The sequence below is a fragment of the Pleurodeles waltl genome, chromosome 2_1 (assembly GCF_031143425.1).
Source record: "Pleurodeles waltl isolate 20211129_DDA chromosome 2_1, aPleWal1.hap1.20221129, whole genome shotgun sequence".
NCBI classification, from domain to species: Eukaryota; Metazoa; Chordata; class Amphibia; order Caudata; family Salamandridae; genus Pleurodeles; species Pleurodeles waltl.
The window spans coordinates 209,290,593-209,311,110 of record NC_090438.1 but is presented as its reverse complement, the minus strand read 5'-3'; the positions used below and the strand labels follow the sequence as shown (position 1 = coordinate 209,311,110).

At 45.1% G+C, this 20,518-nt stretch overlaps 1 protein-coding gene across 1 annotated transcript in view; it reads left to right on the top strand.

The window, feature by feature from the left end:
* The window catches only part of TMEM185A (transmembrane protein 185A), a 126,198-nt gene extending 105,954 nt beyond the window's left edge, over positions 1-20,244 (top strand). Inside the window, exon 7 of the mRNA XM_069212413.1 lies at positions 18,950-20,244. Within this exon, the coding sequence (XP_069068514.1) occupies positions 18,950-19,194 (245 nt within the window). The 3' untranslated portion in view covers positions 19,195-20,244. The remainder of the gene's footprint in view (positions 1-18,949) is intronic.
* Positions 20,245-20,518: the final 274 nt, after the last annotated feature.

Here is a 20,518-nt window from a genome sequence, read left to right as displayed (position 1 = left end):
CAGAAATGGTATAAGCAAGAAAAGGCTCACTTTCTAAAAGTGGCACTTTCAAACGCACAATCTTAAAATCAACTTTACTAAAAGATGTATTTTTAAATTGTGAGCTCAGAGACCCCAAACTCCATATGTCCATCCGGGAAACATCCTTTATTACGAAGTCTTTTTAACGCAACAACGCTTTTTTTAACCACGACTCCGTTATTTTGTGCCTTAACTACGTATGTTCTGAACTACGAACATGCGTGGTTAAGGTACAAAGAAGGGAGTTGGCGAAGGAGGAGGACGCAGGTGACAAGGGGTCGACTAAGGTAAGTGGGGTCGACTAAGGTAAGTGGGTTTTTTTTAGGTTTTGGGGTGGGGGATCAGGGGGTTTTAGGTTTTGGGGTGGGGTTGGACGGGTAGGGTGTTTTTGGTTTTGGGGTAGGGGTCAGGGGGTTTTAGGTTTTGGGGCGGGGTTGGGGGGCGGTGGGGCGTTTTTGGTTTTGGGGAGGTGGTGGGGGGTAAGGGTGTTTTAGGTTTTGGGGTGGGGTGCGGGGGGAGGGGCGTTTTTGGTTTTGGGGTGGGGGGTCAGGGGGTTTTAGGTTTTGGGGAGGGGGTGGGGGGTTAGGGGGTTTTAGGTTTTGGGGGGTGGGGCGTTTTTGGTTTTGGGGAGGGGGTGGGGGGTCAGGGGGTTTTAGGTTTTGGGGCAGGGTTGGGGGGGTGGGGCGTTTTTGGTTTTGGGGAGGGGGTGGGGGGTTGGGGTGAGGGATGTAGGGTCAATGGTGCCTATTAGTAATGCTTTTATCAGGAATGCCTTTACAACGAAAATCGTTGTTAAGGCATTCGTGGTAAAATCATTAGTAGTAGCAACGAGGTCGATGTTCTGACCTCGTTGTTAAGGCACTAGTTGTTTAGGAAATCGGTGTTCCGTCGTACAACCGTCCATCTGCTCCCAAAGGGAATCTACAGTTTAATCAGATTTAAAAGTAGCCCCCATGTTAACCTATGAGAGGGACAGGCCTTGCAACAGTGAAAAACGAATTTAGCAATATTTCACTGTCAGGACATATAAAACACATTACTATATGTCCTACCTTAACCATACACTGCACCCTGACCTTGGGGCTACCTAGGGCCTACCTTAGGGGTGTCTGACATGTAAGGAAGGGGAAGGTTTAGGCCTGGCAAGTGGGTACACTTGCCAAGTCGAATTTACAGGTAAAACTGCACACACAGGCACTGCAATGGCAGGTCTGAGTCATGATTACAGAACTACTTATGTGGGTGGCACAACCAGTGCTGCAGGCCCACTAGTAGCATTTGATTTACAGGCCCTGGCACCTCTAGTGCACTTTACTAGGGACTTACTAGTAAATCAAATATGCCAATCATGGATAAACCAATTACATACACATTTTGTAAAGGAGCACTTGCACTTAAGCACTGGTTAGCAGTGGTAAAGTGCCCAGAGTAACAAAAACAGCAAAATCAGAGTCCAGCACACATCAACAACCTGGGGAACAGAGGCAAAAAGTTAAAGGAGACCACGCCAAGGATGAAAAGTCTAACACCTCTCCCCTCCCCCCCCCCCCCAAGCTGCAAGTGGGGAGCAACTACCCAACCTCGTGGGAGTTCTCATCACTAAGGCGGAAAAACCTGGACAGACCATCAGCATTGGCGTGTTCTGTACCAGGACGGTGTTCCACCATAAAGTCCATCCCCTGTAGGGAAAGGGGCCTGTGGTCGGTCTGAACTCGGAAGTGAGTCCCAAACAAGTAGGGTCTTAGCTTCTTCAGTGGCTAGACCCGAGCAAACGCTTCACGTTCTATGGCACTCCACCTACGTTCCCTGGGTAGTAACCTCCTGCTAATGAAGGCTACGGGTTGATCTAGGCCCTCTTCATTAATCTGTGAAAGTACTGCTCCAATACCATGCTCTGAGGCGTCTGTTTGCACAACAAACTCCTTGGAGTAGTCAGGTGCCTTCAGCACAGGTGCTGTGCACATGGCAGCCTTCAGGGCATCAAAAGCGTTCTGGCAAGCCTCTGTCTAGATCACTTTCCTTGGTTGCTTCTTAGAAGTCAACTCAGTTAAGTGGGTAACAATGGTACCATATCCCTTAACAAACCTCCTGTAATATCCAGTGAGACCTAAAAAGGCTCTCACTTCAGTCTGGGTCTTGGGAGGCTCCCAAGCCAGAATCGTGTCAATCTTAGGCTGTAGGGGTGCCACCTGGCCACTCCCCACCTGGTGTCCTAAGTACACCACAGAACCCTGCCCTATTTGGCACTTGCTCGCCTTAATTGTGAGGCCTGCCTTCTGCAGGGCCTCTAAAACTCTCCAGAGGTGTTGCAGGCGTTCCTCCCATGTGGAACTAAACACAGCAATGTCATCCAGGTAGGCGGCACTGAACTCATCCAGTCCTGCCAACACCTGGTTGACCAACCTCTGAAAGGTGGCAGGGGCATTCTTCATCCCAAATGGCATCACATTAAATTGAAAGTGTCCATCTGGTGTAGAGAATGCTGACCTCTCCTTGGCCCCCCTCAGTTAAGGCAGTCTGCCAGTACCCAGATGTTAAATCAAACGTACTGAGGTACTTGGCAGCTCCCAACCTGTCAATGAGCTCATCAGCTCGGGGGATGGGGTTGTGCGTCAGTCTTGCTGACCGCATTGAGTCCCTGGTAGTCCACACAGAACCTGAGTTCTGGAGTGGCACCAGGTGCAGCAGCCTTTGGGACCAATACCACTGGGCTGGCCCAAGGACTGCTGGAGTGCTCAATAACCCCTAAGGTAAGCATTTTGGATACCTCATCCTTAATGCATCCCCTAACCCTGTCAGTCACCCTGTAAACCTTCTGTTTAATAGGTGTACTGTCCCCAGTGTCCACATCATGTGTGCACAAGTGTGTAACTCCTGGGATAAGGGAAAACAGTGAGGAAAACTGTCCCAACACGTGGCGACAGTCACCTTGCTGCTCCTCAGTCGGGGGGGGGAGAGAGGATCACTCCCTCCACTGACCCATCTTTTTCTCCTGCACACAGGAGGGTAGGAAGAGGCTCACTCTCCTCCTCTACCCCATCATCTGTCGCAAGGATCATGGACAGTTCATTTCGCTCAAAGTGAGGTTTGAGGCGGTTGACATGCAGGATCCTTAAAGGGTTCCTTGGAGACCGCAAGTCCACCAGGTAGGTGACTTCACTCTTGCGCTCCACCACCTCAAATGGCCCAGTCCACTTATCCTGGAGCGCCCTAGGCTCCACTGGTGCCATCACCCACACTTTTTGTCCAGGTTGAAACTCGACCAGAGTGGCATTCTGGTCATACTAGCGTTTCATGTCCTCCTGGCTTGCTTCCAGGTTCTCCTGAGCGAGACTCCTGAAGCGGGCAGTCTGGTTTCTCAAAGCCAGCATGTAACTGAATACATCCTGGGGGGGTTACTAGGAGCTTTCTCCAAAGCTTCCTTAACCAGACTCAAAGGTCCCCTCACAGGGTGGCCATAAATGAGCTCAAAGGGGCTAAACCCAAGTCCCTTTTGAGGCACCTCCCTGTAGGCGAAAAGAAGGCATGGCAAGAGGACGTCCCACTTCCGCCTCAAGGGCTCTGACAGGCCCATGATCATGCCTTTTAAGGTGCGGTTGAATCTCTCAACCAGACCATTACTTTGGGGGTGGTAAGGGGTGGAGAACTTGTAGATTACCCCACACTCCTTCCACAGAGACTTCATATACGTGGATATGAAGTTGGTACCCCTATCAGATACCACTTCCTTGGGGAACCCCATGCGGGTAAAAACCCCCATCAATGCACGACCCACCACAGGGGAAGTGATTGATCTCAAAGGAATGGCTTCTGGGTACCGGGTGGCGTGGTCCACTAGGATAAACCTGTTGCCCATGGCTGTCTTGGGATCCAGAGGCCCCACAATGTCAATGCCTACCCTCTCAAAGGGAGTACTGACAACAGGTAAAGGCTGGAGGGGAGCTTTACATTTCCTCCCACTCTTGTCTGACAAGACCTGCAATGTGCATCTGAGTGCATGCGCATTAGGGGCCAGTAAAAGTGGGTGACAAGCTTCTCAAAGGTCTTGTCTTGCCCCAAATGTCCAGCTAAAGGCACATCATGAGCCAACCCCAGTAGGAAGGCCCTGAAGCACTGGGATACCACCAGCACACGCGCTGGCCCAGCCTCAGGAACCTTAGGCTCGCTATACAGGTCATCCTCCCAATAAATCAGGTGTGATCCTGGCTCCTTGCCAGCCGCCTAGTCTGCAGCCTACTGCCGCAAACATTCCAAAGTAGGGCATATCTTCTGTGCTGCACAGAATGCTTCCCTGGTGGGACCCCCTTCCTGCTGCCACTGCGACAGCTGAGGGACCTCCCCCAGTTCAGCCACCTGTTCCCCTGTAGGCTCCGGGGCGTCACCCTCAGGCTCTGCCGCCTCCCGGACCATGGGAACTTCTGGGGCCGGTTTCCCGCGCCCCCTGCCCTTCCTTTTCTTGGCGGTCCCTGGGCCACTGTTTCAGGCTCCAGGGGCTCTTGATTACCCTGACGGGCTGCCATTGACGGGGTGGATACGCATACCCACCCAGGCAGACCCAACATCTCCAAGTGAGACCTGTGTTCCACCTCCTTCCAAGGGGAATCCTCCAGGTCATTGCCTAGCAAACAATCAACAGGCATGGTTGGACTCACAGCTACCTTCAAGGAACCTAACACCCCCCCCCCCCCCATTCAAAGGGAACCTGCGCCACTCTGCACAGGCGCTCTGAGTTGTCCACTGCAACTACTTGGTAAAGTCCCCGGGGAACAATCTGCTCTTCAGACACCAGCTGAAATCTCACTGTAGTCACACTAGCTCCTGTGTCTCTCAGAGCCTCCACCCTCTGTCCATTATTGGTCACCTACTGCCTGTACTTCTTACTGTTTTCAGGCACTAGAGTTCTCTGGACCATCTCACTGTCCCCTAGTGAGACAAGGGTAATCTCAGCTGGTTCCCACCCACCTAAAACCAACTCCTCCCCAAGCGCTACACTGGCCAAACTCTGGGATGGCGCACCAGTGGGTGCCGGTGTACTTTTGGGGCATTTGGGGTCCCCCCTCACATGACCCACCTGGTCACATGCATAGCACTTACTTGGGGGACCACCTGCCACTGGCTTCCCTTTGGAGAACCATTGCTTCTTTTCACTGGGGGGTTGGGAATCCTTACCCTGGGAATCAGTTTGGGGCCCTTTAGAGAAATCCCCCTGTTTGCCCTTACACCCCACTTTCTTCTGAGAGGGACCCTGCCCACCCTTGGCGTGGTCTCCCCATACCTCTTTTGGACCCTGGTGCTCTCCCAGCGTTCCGCTTCCTGGGGTCAGTCAGCTTGTGTCAGAGTCACCAGATCCTCGGGGTCTGTGCACGTTCCCAACACTTCCACCACAAGACAGCTCCAATACTCTGACTAGATTTATCACAGAGTCCAAGTGGGGAAAAGGGGATTAGGACGGGAACAGCTGGGAAGGAGACCTGTAAGAAGCAAAAGGTTAAAATACAACATCAAAATTACATCTCATGAAATCAGTACCATGCTACAACTCTAAGCTTTGTCTTTTCCGAAAAACATGAACAACCCTAGAATAGTCCTAAAACTGACTAGGCTTTAGATGACCGAATGCCTGAGGAGGAAACAGGAAAAGTTCAATAGGACTTTCAGATTCAAGTACTTTCTTTAGCATAAGAATCAGGAAACACTCTGAGCAATTTCTAAACAACCATATGAATTTCCTTTTAAAAATATATATCAGGAACACACAGCATCACATCTAGAACTCTGGTATTGTTGTGTTCATCTCAGAAAAAACATTGGGAAGTGAATTGCGCACATTGCAGATTTTTATATGAGTATTAAACACCATAAAGGATTGTGCACCATGAAATCACACAACGTAGATTCAAGGAATAAATCACGCAAAGTATCAACTTGAAATGCTACCAAGAAAATGTCTTAGAATAGTAGCGCACAGTAATTTACATTATTTATACACGAGGAAAGAATTTCGCATCTTGCCGATTCAAATGCCACCATACAAATGCCAAGAAATGGTAGCGCACAATGAACAACATGAAAAGCACTCAGGGAAAGAATTGCACGTCTTGCCGATTCAAATGCCACCATGCAAATGCCAAGAAATGGTAGCGCACAATGAATAACATGAAAAGCACTCAGGGAAAGAATCGCGCATGTTGCCGATTCGAATGCCACCATGTAAATGCCAGAAAATGGTAGCGCGCAATGAACAACAAAGTTAAATGCTCATGAAACGAGTTGCACGTCTTGCCAACTCGTAAAACATCATGTAAATGTCAAGAAATATCAGCGCGCAATGAACAACAATGTAATAACGAAGTCAAATCTTTATGGAATAAATTGCGCGTCCTCCCTATTTGCAAACCACCATACAAATGTCAAAAAATGGCAGCACACAAGTAATTTGTTATTCATTTAAGAATTAAAATCAAGAATATGAAAATTCTCAATTACGGTGTGGGGAAATGTCCAAACACCGTCTTACCGCCTGGAGACAGTGATCACCAATGAGAGATGAGTGCAGAAGACTGGAAAATCCAAATAGGCCCCCGGGACAGGAGCTCAGGAAGAAGCTGCTGCTCTGCACCGGGACCTCTGAATAGTGAGCACTGGAAGTTGGGCTGACTCTCTTTTATAGAGTCTTGGCTCAGCCTAGAACCACGCCCAGGCATGTTGCAGGGAAAGTCTCTAGAAGGCACTGGAAAGGGACCACACCCTAACACACTCTGAATGTCTGCAGCAATACATTGCAAATGTACAGTATTTATAAGCACCTTAAAAATGAATCTTTTGGATGGAATTCTGCAGTGCAAAAGGTTAAACAATAACATATCATCACACTGCATAAATTACATTATCTTGCGAGTGTTGGGTTTTTGCATTCTAGATGCCCGTAGAGCGCGCACTGTCCTGGTGTTGACAGTACTCCCCTCTCCCAGGCGCGCTCTAGGGCCTGGTTTATCTGGATTGAGACGATGAAAGCCTCTCACAAGTACTGGAGCATGAACATGAGATGCGGAAACCCATGAATTACTTTCAGGGCCATAACCTTTCCATGAGATTAAGTACCATAGGTTACGCCCCCTCAGTTTAGAGTCCAACACTTTCTTGACTTCATATTCTGCTTCCCCCTGTACTAGAACAGGAGCTGGATGAGGGTGGACCTTTTGGACTGCCTTTTTTAAGAGTGAAGTATGGAACACTGGATGAATCCGTAATGATTTTGGCAATTGTAGTTTATAGGTCACAGGATTGATTTGCTGAAGAACAGTGTAAGGACCTATAAATTTGGGGTTGAACATGTGCTTCTTCTTGAAGTCTATATGTTTTGTGGAAAGCCACACTTTGTCACCAGGTTGATACTACGGTCCCTCACAATGTTTCTTGTCATAATGCTTTTTGTATTTTTTTTGGCTTTTTCTAAATGTTGTTGAATCGATTTCTGAGTTTGATGCAAATGTTGAATGATTTCTGATGCAGCTGGAGTGAGAGAACTTTCTTGAGGAATTGTGATGGGCAAGGTGTCAGGATGATAGCCAAACAAACCAAAGAAGGGTGTAACGCCAGTAGACGTGTGGAAGGAGTTGTTGTAGGCTAACTCAGCTAACCAGAGCATTGATGTCCATGAATTAAGTGCTTTTTCAGCGTAAACACGTTGGTATTGCTTCAAAGTCTGATTTAATCTCTCCGTTTGACCATCTGTTTGAGGATGGTGGCTAGTAGATAGGGTAGATGTCACTTGGAGTGTTTTACACCATGTCTTCCAGAAGTTGGAGGCAAATTGCGAACCCCGATCGGAGAGGATCACTTTTGGCAGTCCATGATAACGAACCACTCTATTCAGTAAGATAGTTGCCAGTTCACTAGAGGTGGGTAATTTCTTACAGGCAATGAAATGTCCATATTTCGTGAGACTATCTACTACCACCAGAATTACTGAATGCTGTTGAACCACTGGCAGACCTGTAATAAAGTCTAAAGAGATGTGTTCCCACGGACGACTTGGGGTTGGGAGTGGGTGTAACAACCCTTTCGGTTTTGAATGACTTGTTTTAGTGCGAGCACAGACTTCGCAGTTGTTTACCATTGTTTTTACATCCTTTGTTAAGGTAGGCCACCAAAAATAGCGTTGGATTAATTCAAGAGTTTTAGGAGTACCAGGGTGTCCTGCTGTAGGTATAACATGCAACCAATGAAACACTATCTTGTGAAGTTTGGTAGTGGGCACGAACAAACGAGCATCGTGAAAGGGTAATCCTTGCTTGATTGATCTTTTCGGATCTGCTTGGGCCCACGCCTGCCATTTTTCAACAGTGAATGAATTGCGGATGTCTTCAAAGAAATCTTCTGTTTTTATGATACATAGGACCTTGTCAGGAGCAATGATAGCTCTGGAGGTTTGAACTGCAGGCAATGTGGTAGACTCTTGGCGGGACAAGGCGTCAGCTTTGCGATTATCTTTACCAGGCCGGAAGGTTACCACAAAATCAAACTCGGCAAAAAACAGCATCCAGCGTAATTGCCGAGGAGTCAAAAGTGTGGCAGAACTCATGAAATGAAGATTGCGATGACCAGTATATACTGTGACAGTGTATTTAGCTCCCAACAAATGATGTCTCCATTCTTTAAAGGCGTCACGAATCGCCAGAAGCTCTTTTTCAGCAATGACATAGTTCTGTTCAGCTTCGTTCAACTTCCGAGACATGTAAGCTACAGGATGAAGCTGGCCAGTGTCTTTGTTTCGTTGTGACAAGACTGCTCCTATCGCCACATCTGAAGCATCAGCTTCCACTATGAAAGGTCGATCCGCATCTAGATGAGTCAAGACTGGGGCAGTGGAGAAAGCTTCTTTCAAAGTTGAAAAGGCTTGGTCTGCTTCTGGGGACCCTACAAATTTTTCTTTCTTTCTTAATAACTTAGTAATTGGAGCCACTGTCTGGGAGAAATGATTGATGAACCTCCGGTAAAAATTTGCAAAGCCCAGGAAACATTGTACATCACGAACAGTCTTTGGGATGGGCCATTCAGATACGGCTTTTACTTTCCTTTCTGCCATCACCATACCTTGAGGGGTAAGGATAACCCCTAAAAACTCAACTGTGGTAACATGAAACTCACACTTGGTTATCTTGCAATATAAATGGTGTTTACGAAGGGCTGCCAAAATTTTCTTGACATGTTGAATATGTTCATTTTCATTGTCTGAGTAGATCAAAATGTCATCAATGTAAACTATGGCAAAGATATCGAGGTACTCTCTAAGAACGTAATTTAAGAAAAATTGAAATGCTGCTGGAGCATTGCACAGACCAAAAGGCATGACGGTGTATTCAAAAAGGCCATATCTTGTTTTGAATGCCGTTTTCCATTCGTCACCCTCTCTCATTCTGACCAAATGGTAAGCACCTCGAAGATCAAACTTTGTGTAGATTTTTGCTTTCTTTACTTGTTCCAGTAAGACCGGAATTAGAGGCAAAGGATATTTGTTCTTGATGGTGATTTTATTCAAGCCCCTATAGTCGATACAAGTTCGAAGCTCTCCGTTCACTTTTGGAACAAAAAACAAAGGAGAAGCTGTGGGAGACTTAGAGGGGCGGATGAAACCATTCTCTAAGAATTGATCCAAGTATTTTCGTAAATGTTGATTTTCATGTTCTGACAGGGCATACACACGACAGTTGGGAAGTATCCCCCCTGGGACTAGATCAATTTGATAGTCATAAGATCTATGAGGAGGTAAGTTCTCTGCTTCCTTCTCATCAAATACATCTTCATAAGACGCATACTGTTTGGGCAACTGAACTTCTTTCTCTGCGGCGGTAGCTATGTAAGAATGGCGAACTTCCGATTCTTGAGTCCTTTGGAGACAATGTTCTTTACATAGCACTGATGAGAACACGATCTTTCGTTCTGCCCAATTAATCTCTGGATTGTGATGAGTTAACCATGGCAAGCCAAGGATGATCCCATACTGGGGAGCATGGATCACGTCAAGGATGAGTTCCTCTTTATGTTTCTTTCTTTGATTTTTACTTTCACAAATTATTGTCAAGGGGACAGTCTGAAGAGTTATCGGACCTCCAGTCAAGAGTTTTCCATCAACTGCCTGGATGGTTTCTGGGGTCTTCTTTTCAATACATGGGATCCCCCATGCACGAACCAATTGGGCGTCAACAAAGTTTCCGATAGCCCCAGAGTCGACTAGAGCCTTCTTGAAATAGGTCTTTTTCTTGACCTGAACTCTTATTCCCAATTTTAGATGTTTGGATTGTGAAGGATCCACGGTGACACCCAAGAGCAACCCTTCTCTGCAACCTGGGTGCTTTAGATTTTCCGACTCGACTGATGCATTGGTTGCAACTTTCTGAACTGGGCCTCGCTTGCTCTTTGTTTTGATTGGACAATCTTTGGCGAAATTACCTTTCCGTCCACAATAGAGACATTGCCCATTTTTTCTGCGTAGGTCCTTTTCATCTTTGGTCAAAGGTCTCCTGATGGTTCCAATTTCCATCGGTTCGGCATTCTTTCTCTCGGAGTTCTTGAGTCTTTGTTATCATGAGCATGCCTAGAATGTTTTTCAGTCTTTTTACGCGTTCCTTTTCGTTCGTTTAAACGATGATCAAGCCTCAAGACAAGGTTTATTAAATCTTGACAGTTTGCAGGTTGTGGGTCGATTTGCGCTAAGATGTCTTTTAGCTCCTCTTTGAGTCCCCTGTAAAACAAGGCCGCTTGTTTTTCTTCAGGCCAGGATGTCTCAGCGACCAGCCGATAAAAATTGGTTAAATATGACTCTAAGTCCTGATTCCCTTGGCGTAAGTCTAATAATTCACGATCTGCTGACTGTGTTACAGTTCTACGATCGAAAACTCTCTCAAATTCACGAAAAAAAAATTTCCAGTTGTACAACAGGGGACTATTTTTACGCACAAGAGGAATAGCCCAGGTAGCTGCATCTCCAGACAGATATGACAACAAGAAAGCTACTTTAGACTGGGCATCAGGGAAAGTATGTGGTCTGCAGGTGAAGTGAAGTTCCACTTGAACCAGAAAAGATTGCGCTTTCAAGGGATCACCTGAGAAGCGTTCTGGGGGAGCTAAAGGAATGGCTGAAGGAACATTGAGGGAAATGTTAGTTGGATTACCTACAGAAGTCTGAGAAGAAGTACCTGGCCAAGACACACCTGTGGGACTTTGTTCTTTCTTCTCAACCTTATTCTGTAACTGACTCACCCTCTCAGCTAGACTATTTGTCAAATCCTTTGATGATACCACTTCTGACTGGAGCTGGGTGATAGCCTTGACTAGCTCGTTCAGTGTGGCCATGCTGAGAACATACACAAACCAGGAGGATAATAATTCGTGGGCTCACTATTCTGTCAGAGTCACCAGATCCTCGGGGTCTGTGCACGTTCCCAACACTTCCACCACAAGACAGCTCCAATACTCTGATTAGATTTATCACAGAGTCTAAGAGAGTCCAAGTGGGGGAAAAGGGGATTAGGACGGGAACAGCTAAGGAGACCTGTAAGAAGAAAAAGGTTAAAACACAACATCAAAATTACATCTCATGAAATCAGTACCATGCTACAACTCTAAGCTTTGTCTTTTCCGAAAAAACATGAACAACCCTAGAATAGTCCTAAAACTGCCTAGGCTTTAGATGACCGAATGCCTGAGGAGGAAACAGGAAAAGTTCAATAGGACTTTCAGATTCGAGTACTTTCTTTAGCATGAGAATCAGGAAACACTCTGAGCAATTTCTAAACAACCATATGAATTTCCTTTTAAAAATATATATCAGGAACACACAGCATTACATCTGGAACTCTGGTATTGTTGTATTCATCTCAGAAAAAACATTGGGAAGTGAATTGCGCACATTGCAGATTTTTATATGAGTATTAAACACCCTAAAGGATTGTGCACCATTAAATCACACAACGTAGATTCAAGGAATAAATCACTCAACGTGTCAACTTGAAATGCTACCAAGAAAATGTCTTAGAATAGTAGCGCACAGTAATTTACATTATTTATACACGAGGAAAGAATTGCGCGTCTTGCCGATTCAAATGCCACCATACAAATGCCAAGAAATGGTAGCGCACAATGAACAACATGAAAAGCACTCGGGAAAAGAATTGCGCATCTTGCCGATTCAAATGCCACCATGCAAATGCCAAGAAATGGTAGCGCACAATGAATAACATGAAAAAACACTCAGGGAAAGAATCGTGCGTGTTGCCGATCCGAATGCCACCATGTAAATGCCAGAAAATGGTAGCGCGCAATGAACAACAAAGTTAAATGCTCATGAAACGAGTTGCACGTCTTGCCAACTCGTAAAACATCATGTAAATGTCAAGAAATATCAGCGCGCAATGAACAACAATGTAATAACGAAGTCAAATCTTTATGGAATAAATTGCGCGTCCTCCCTATTTGCAAACCACCATACAAATGTCAAAAAATGGCAGCACACAAGTAATCTGTTATTCATTTAAGAATTAAAATCAAGAATATGAAAATTCTCAATTACGGTGTTGGGAAATGTCCAAACACCGTCTTACCGCTTGGAAACAGTGATCACCAATGAGAGATGAGCGCAGAAGACTGGAAAATCCAAATAGGCCGCCGGGACAGGAGCTCAGGAAGAAGCTGCTGCTCTGCACCGGGACCTCTGAATAGTGAGCACTGGAAGTTGGGCTGACTCTCTTTTATAGAGTCTTGGCCCAGCCTAGAACCACGCCCAGGCATGTTGCAGGGAAAGTCTCTAGAAGGCCCTGGAAAGGGACCACACCCTAACACACTCTGAATGTCTGCAGCAATACATTGCAAATGTACAGTATTTATAAGCACCTTAAAAATGAATCTTTTGGATGGAATTCTGCAATGCAAAAGGTTAAACAATAACATATCATCACAATGCATAAATTACATTATCTTGCGAGTGTTGGGTTTTTGCATTCTAGATGCCCGTAGAGCGCGCACTGTCCTGGTGTTGACAGCTTGCTGTCAATCAGGTGTTGCCGCAGCTCTGGAAAACATAAACTGTACAAGTGCTCCCAAGCAATCAGATTGTAAAGCCCCTCATGCGTAGTTACCTTACTGCCCTTCACTCAACCATCCAGTGACCTGCAATAAGAATCAACACATTCCAACCATGTTTGGGATTCCTTCTTCTTGTAGGACCTACACTTATCCTTGTACTGCTCAGGGGTAAGACCATACCTTGTAAGCAAGGCATCCTTCATGCTTGAATAGGTGAGATTATGAGCATCCCCTAAGGCTGTCAGTGTATTCCTCCCCTCTACCTCAAAGTGCTTCCACAGACCCGCCCCCCAATGAGCTTCAGGGACCAGATTCATGTGGAGAGCAGACTCATACCCCTTGAACCACAAGTATATGTCATCCTCCCTCTTGTAATCTTTCACAAGGTCTTTAGGAATGTGCACCTTCCTCTCAGGCTGCACTGTAGGGTTGCTGCCATCATCTCTACTGGACTGGCTTCTATGATCCATCTCTCTCAAGCTTAGCTCATGAGCCATCGCTTACTTCCTTTCCTCAAGGGCTAGCCTTCTCTGCCACTCCCTTTCTGCCTGTCTGTCCAGTAACTCTTCAGGTGTCAGACCCTTAGATGAGACACTGCTACCTGCCCTGGAGACGTTCTCCCTGGACATAACAGGTCCACCCACAATACCATTGTGTACTGAACACTCTTCCTCCTCCTCCTCATCTCCCTCATCCTCTGTGTGCCCTTAGGTGCTCTTGGCTGTCACCAGACCCTCAACTCCTTTTTTACAGAACTGCTTCAAATGAGCTTTGGTATAACTCTCCAATTTCTCAAGGTCCAAGTCAGCTTCAACTGATGCATCTCCAGCTTGGGACATGATGAAGGTTCAAAAACAAGTGCAAAGTTCCAAAGGCAGAAAAACAAGTTCCCAAATCAGTTTCCAAATAAAGTCAATCAAGGAATCAGCGAAAACATTGAAGTAGAACAAAAAACATTGCCAAAGAGAAAAAATCAAAAGATCACCAGACAAGTAGTATGTGGTCACGTAGTGGTCTGAACTCACAGTAGTGTACACTTAATCACTGTATGTCAAGTACAAATACAAGTCCAAATCCCAACCGCTGATCACCAATGTTAGAAATGGGGTCTTTGGTTCGCAGTCAGGTTACCCCCTGTTCAAGCAAGGACCCTCACTCTAGTCAGGGTAAAAGAGAATCACCCTCAGATAACTCCTGCTTACCCCCTTGGTAGCTTGGCAGAGCAGTAGGCTTAACTTCAGAGTGCTAGGTGTAAAGTATTTGTACCAACACACACAGTAACTTAATGAAAACACTACAAAATGACACAACACCAGTTTAGAAAAATAGGAAATATTTATCTAAACAAAACAAGACCAAAACGACAAAAATCCAACATACACAAGTCAAGTTATGAATTTTTAAAGATTCAAAAATAGCGCTTAGAAACACAAAATGCTTCGATGAGGTGTTAACACGGTGTCGTGACGGAGTCGTTCCCAACAAGTCGACACCAGCAGTTCCAGACACGGAGTCGCGTACAGTACCTTTGGTGAAGAGTGAAAACAAGTTGATGCGCGAAGTCGGGGATCACGGCGTCAGTGCGAAACGTTGAATCCGCACACTTCGAGCGGCGACTTTCACGGAGTTGCGGACTTCAGCGGGGCTGCAGCGGCGTCGGGCCTGCAAAGATCGTCGCGTTCCAGCGAAGGTCACGGCGTCGGGTGCAGGCGGCGTCACCGGATTCTGCAACGGCGTAGGTCTGAAGTCGTCCGAAGTCGATTTCCTTGGATTTCCACCAGCTTTCCTTTCAAGGGCCCAGGGACTGGATAGGGCACCACCACTTGTCAAAGCAGGAGTCTCTCCAGAGACTCCAGGTGCTGGCAGAGAGAAGTCTTTGCTGTCCCTGAGACTTCAAACAACAGGAGGCAAGCTCTAAATCAAGCCCTTGGAGATTTCTTCACAAGATGGAAGGCACACAAAGTCCAGTCTTTGCCCTCTTAGTCTGGCAGAAGCAGCAACTGCAAGATAGCTCCACAAAGCACAGTCACAGGCAGGGCAGTACTTCTCTTCAGCTCTTCTCCAAGCAGAGGTTCCTCTTGTTTCCAGAAGTGTTCTAAAGTCTGTGGTTTTGGGTGCCCTTCTTATACCCAGTTTCTCCTTTGAAGTAGGCCTTCTTCAAAGTAAAGTCTCTTTGGAATGTGAAATCCTGCCTTGCCCAGGCCAGGCCCCAGACACTCACCAGGGGGTTGGAGACTGCATTGTGTGAGGGCAGGCACAGCCCTTTCATGTGCGAGTGACCACTCCTCCCCTCCCTCCTAGCACAGATGGCTCATCAGGATATGCAGACTACACCCCAGCTCCCTTTGTGTCACTGTCTAGTGTGAGTTGCAACCTGCCCAACTGTCAAACTGACCCAGACAGGGAATCCACAAACAGGCAGAGTCACAGAAATGGTATAAGCAAGAAAATGCTCACTTTCTAAAAGTGGCATTTTCAAAAGCACAATCTTAAAATCAACTTTACTAAAAGATGTATTTTTAAATTGTGAGCTCAGAGACCCCTAACTCCATATGTCCATCCGCTCCCAAAGGGAATCTACACTTTAAGCAGATTTAAAGGTAGCCCCCATGTTAACCTATGAGAGGGACAGGCCTTGCAACAGTGAAAAACGAATTTAGCAATATTTCACTGTCAGGACATATAAAACACATTACTATATGTCCTACCTTAACCATACACTGCACCCTGCCCCTGGGGCTACCTAGGGCCTACCTTAGTGGTGTCTGACATGTAAGGAAGGGGAAGGTTTAGGCCTAGCAAGTGGGTACACTTGCCAAGTCGAATTTACAGGTAAAACTGCACACACAGACACTGCAATGGCAGGTCTGAGTCATGATTACAGAACTACTTAAGTGGGTGGCACAACCAGTGCTGCAGGCCCACTAGTAGCATTTGATTTACAGGCCCTGGCACCTCTAGTGCACTTTACTAGGGACTTACTAGTAAATCAGTTATGCCAATCATGGATAAATCAATCACATACACATTTTGTAAAGGAGCACTTGCACTTAAGCACTGGTTAGCAGTGGTAAAGTGCCCAGAGTAACAAAAACAGCAAAATCAGAGTCCAGCACACATCAACAACCTGGGGAACAGAGGCAAAAAGTTAAAGGAGACCACGCCAAGGATGAAAAGTCTAACAAGGAGACTAGCATCAGCAGCTCCAGTGCCAGGTTCAAAGTTATACAATGCAATTATAATCACCAGGCGTACCTGGCTCCCAGTATCCTTCAGCGTATATACCCAGCGAGATCCCCTTGTTGCCCGCGCTGCGCTATGGCTTCAGCAGACTTCTTCCATATAGTATGGCAGTGTAGTGCGCTGGCTTCATACTGGGAGGATATAGTGGTGGCATTGGAGGGGGCCACTGAGTTGAGGCCGGCACGTACCCCCCAGAGTGATACTGCTGGGGCAACTTCCCACGCGTAAGGGGAAACATTTAACCCGTAAATGTATACTGCTGGGAATTTTATTGGCAAAATGTCGCACAGAGATTAAATGGCTCAACCTCATCCCACTGAGATATGGAGAATGGTACTGAGACCTCAGCAAATGGGCAATAGCAGTCCGGATGAAACATGTTCGCACAGATCTAAAGATAACAGCCGATATAATAGCTTGGGCACAGATGGTGCAGGATCTAAAAGCGCCAAATAACCCACCAAGAGAAGTTGGGGAGGCTTAGAACATCGGCAAGCACTGGGGATTACTAGAATGAGCTTGTGGTATGGGAAGGTGGGAGCGGGAATGATAAATGTTTATGTATCTGATAACTGTACAGCCACTGCAGCAGGCGTAGCTGATGGGGCTAAGAATGTATAATGATATGGAAAGTAGACACTAAATGTATTGATATGTTAGGACCTGAGAACTTACCAAAAGCAGTTTTTTGTGGGGGGGGGGGGTGTACAGTTGGGTAAATTGCGTGCCCTTGCTTACTTGAAGTTACAAGGAAATAAGAAATAATGATGATTGGTCCATGCATTACGGCTACCAAGTGTAATGATCATCTGTAATACTGTTTATATGTGGTGTGCTACTGCAAAAGGTAATAAAATATATTGTTTTAAAAAAAGAAATTGCATTGGTGCCGAGAAAAGCCCTGCCCAAGGGCATCAAAGATCTGCCTGCTACCAAACCTCCACTGCACTGAGAAGCCAAGAAGGTTAGCTCAGCATTGAAAACTCATCTGAGCAGGCAGCAGTCTGACAAAAGAGCCTTTACGGAGCCAAAACTGATATCCAAGACTACCCCACCACCAGGATTGAGGCTGAAGCTACACTCAATGCTGAGATCATAGGTTTCTGAGGGTTCAGTCTTTGAGAACCTGGTGGGTGTGCTGGATGAGAAGAAGAAAAGATTTTCATCCACCCCATTACTGGCAGAAGTTTTGCCAAACCACCAGCACCAGGGCTTTGCGCGCATACCAAAAAAGAGATGCCTAGACTTCAAGAAAGTCACTTGCACTGAAAAGGTTTCTAGATTCTGCCGTTAGTTCCACCTTTTTCCACCATTACCAGCCACACTCCCACTGCCACCTCACTCACCTCCACATGAACCTCAAAATATAGACTCAGTGGCAGATAGTTGTAATTGTTCCCAAAACTCTGAGGAACCCTTTAGGCCATGGGAGAATGATCCATGGGAGAGAACTCTGGCTGTAGACTCTTAGGATAACCGAGAGCTGGAGCCATGCGCTATCAAACCATCTGCACCTGATGACACCTCTTCATACCATGCGGTAATTCAGAGGGCAGTGTAGCATCACTAGTTTAACCATCATACAGTGGAGGATATGGGTGACTTTTAGTTGAAACCTTGTCAAAAATTGGCAGGGCAGTTCATTACTCTACAATGCTTAGGGGGATGTTAAGGTAGGCCACAGAGAATGTGGCGAGGAGATGGTAAAAATAGTCAATTTTTCAACACAAACTAGCTGACAGGAGTGTAGGGTCCCAAAAGGAGGACCTATGAGCCTTGGAGAACAATATTAAGGTTCCAGTTAGGGGTTGAAGACACTTTTGCAGGATGACCTCCAACGTCTGCAAGTTTTAGTTGTCCAAGCAGTATTAAGGACTCTGTTTCAACCATCTGCATCATCTCCTCTCAAGCCACTGCTTTTAAGAGGGGCTGCTTCCTAGTTGATGAAGAGCATGTGTATCTAGAGCCACACGTAGTATGAACGGAAAATGTCCCTTGCTATGTAGCCATCTGTTTGTAGCATGTAGTGCTGTAAATTCACAAGACAGCCTCCCCCCTCCCCCCCAACTCCCCCCCCCAGTGAAGCGACAGGTGACTGCAAGTTTTACCTTTTTAAAAATGGTTATATTTAAATTTCAGCATATTATACACAGCACATTGTTTTAGACTTTCACTCCTTGTACACAACTCACTCGTCCAGTAGTAAAACAATTTGAGGTGAAACCGATGCGAAGTTGCATTGTTGACAGAGGGTGAAGTCACTACAGTCCTTGTGACTCTAACTTCATCTAAGAACAACAAGTTGCAAACATTCAGGCCCAACACTAGATGACAGGAGTCTGCAGAGCATGTGATTCTACAACCACACACGCTACAAACAGATGCCTACTGGGTAAAATTATATGATGTGGTCTGCCCTTCAAAAGGAGAAGTTGTGCATAGAATTGAAGGCAGGTAAGTTTCCTGTCAGGGCTTCCTTCAAAACTTTTCTCATTCATATTACTGAATTGTTGGGCTCAAAGCACATAAGAAAATGTATTGTATTACGGCTGGTAAACATCTGGAAAGAAATGTTTTCATGCCTACATTTTCATTCATCTAGGGTGGTTTGGTATTCGAAAAGACTTTTGTCAGTTCTTATTGGAACTTTTCCCCTTCTTGAGGGAATATGGAAACATTTCTTATGATCTGCATCATGAAGATAATGATGAAGCGGAAGAAACTCCCATTCCGGAACCTGCAAAAATTCCACCAATGTTGCGGAAGAAAGCTGGAACAGTCATTACTCAGAGTCCTGGAAAATATGTTGTACCAGCTCCCAAACTTAATATAGATATGCCGGATTGAAGATTTGCCTAACATGAACTAGAAAATATTTATATTGTGGCCAGTGTACACTGGATCTGATTGTTATTGGCCAAAGGCACATTTTCTTCATTTTATGCTGTGTTCTGATTTGTTTAAATATTCATCTTGAAGAATCACAGTTATAAACTTATGGGCATTAGTTGTATTTTAATGTAAATAACTTCCTGTAAGTCTGACACGGAAATGTTGTGAGGCAGTGTTCTATTTGCAGCAGATGAAATTTATTCTAAATTATTTTCAGAGTCTTTTGTAACATGATTAAAAATAAGTTTGTGGGTAAAGAAACAACAGGGAAATCTTGTGTTAAAAGGGAGCCAGTGTTTGAATTATGATTATGAACGTTTATTACTTTATTGTTTTTTTTTTTTTCTGTAATGAGTACAAAACATCCAAGCATTTGCAAAATATTGCACACTGTATAGAAGAGAGTCTTTGAGCTATGGAGTGTTCAGATAATGCATATTTAAAATGTGACTGTTCCCTTGGAGGAGATTGTGCTTTCTTGTATAGTATTTATATGAACATTTTAGCAGTGTAATATATTGTTTAAAATTCTAGTTATGTGCAGTATACATTGCCTAAACCAGTTTTTTTACACTCTTGTACGTAAAATGCATGTACAACCACAAAAATGTTGTTGTAACATTTTTCATAAGGCCAAATTTGTCAAGAAGCGTGCCTGTTAGCACCTAGAATCCTTAATACTACAAGTTGATTTTGAGTTATTTTTTGTGGATGGAGCGTGGAGAAAGAGAGCTAGCTACATGGCTGGAAATGTTATGTAGATGTTAAGAACTCCCAAAAGAATGTTTCTGTTTTCTATGGCAATTTTGGATTTTAAACCATTGCGGTGTGTTGATTTGTTTTCCCTACTGTAAATTGTGGCAAAAATTAAATACCAATTTTATACAAAAAAAATAAAATAAATAATAACCTTTACATGCATAAATTGTAAATATACTCTTAATTCAAGTTGATATTGAACATTTTTTCCCATCTCTGAAGTCGAATAAAATAAGTTCAATTTGATTTTAAATATTCTATTGCTTGTTTTGCTCAGAAGAGGGTCGCCATTGCTAATACTTTAATCCTGCTCTTGTATTAACACCCTACAGAGAAAGTAAGAACAGGCAGAGCCCACTCTTATTAAAAACAAATCTCACCAATGTCCATTGTACTTGCACATACCACCAAGCACATTCAAGTTTCAATTTTTTTACTATAATATTTCCTTTTAGTTACATTTTAAGACTTTGAAATTTTGGTGACTGAAATGTCCTCCATACCTTGACCGTGTATTCTA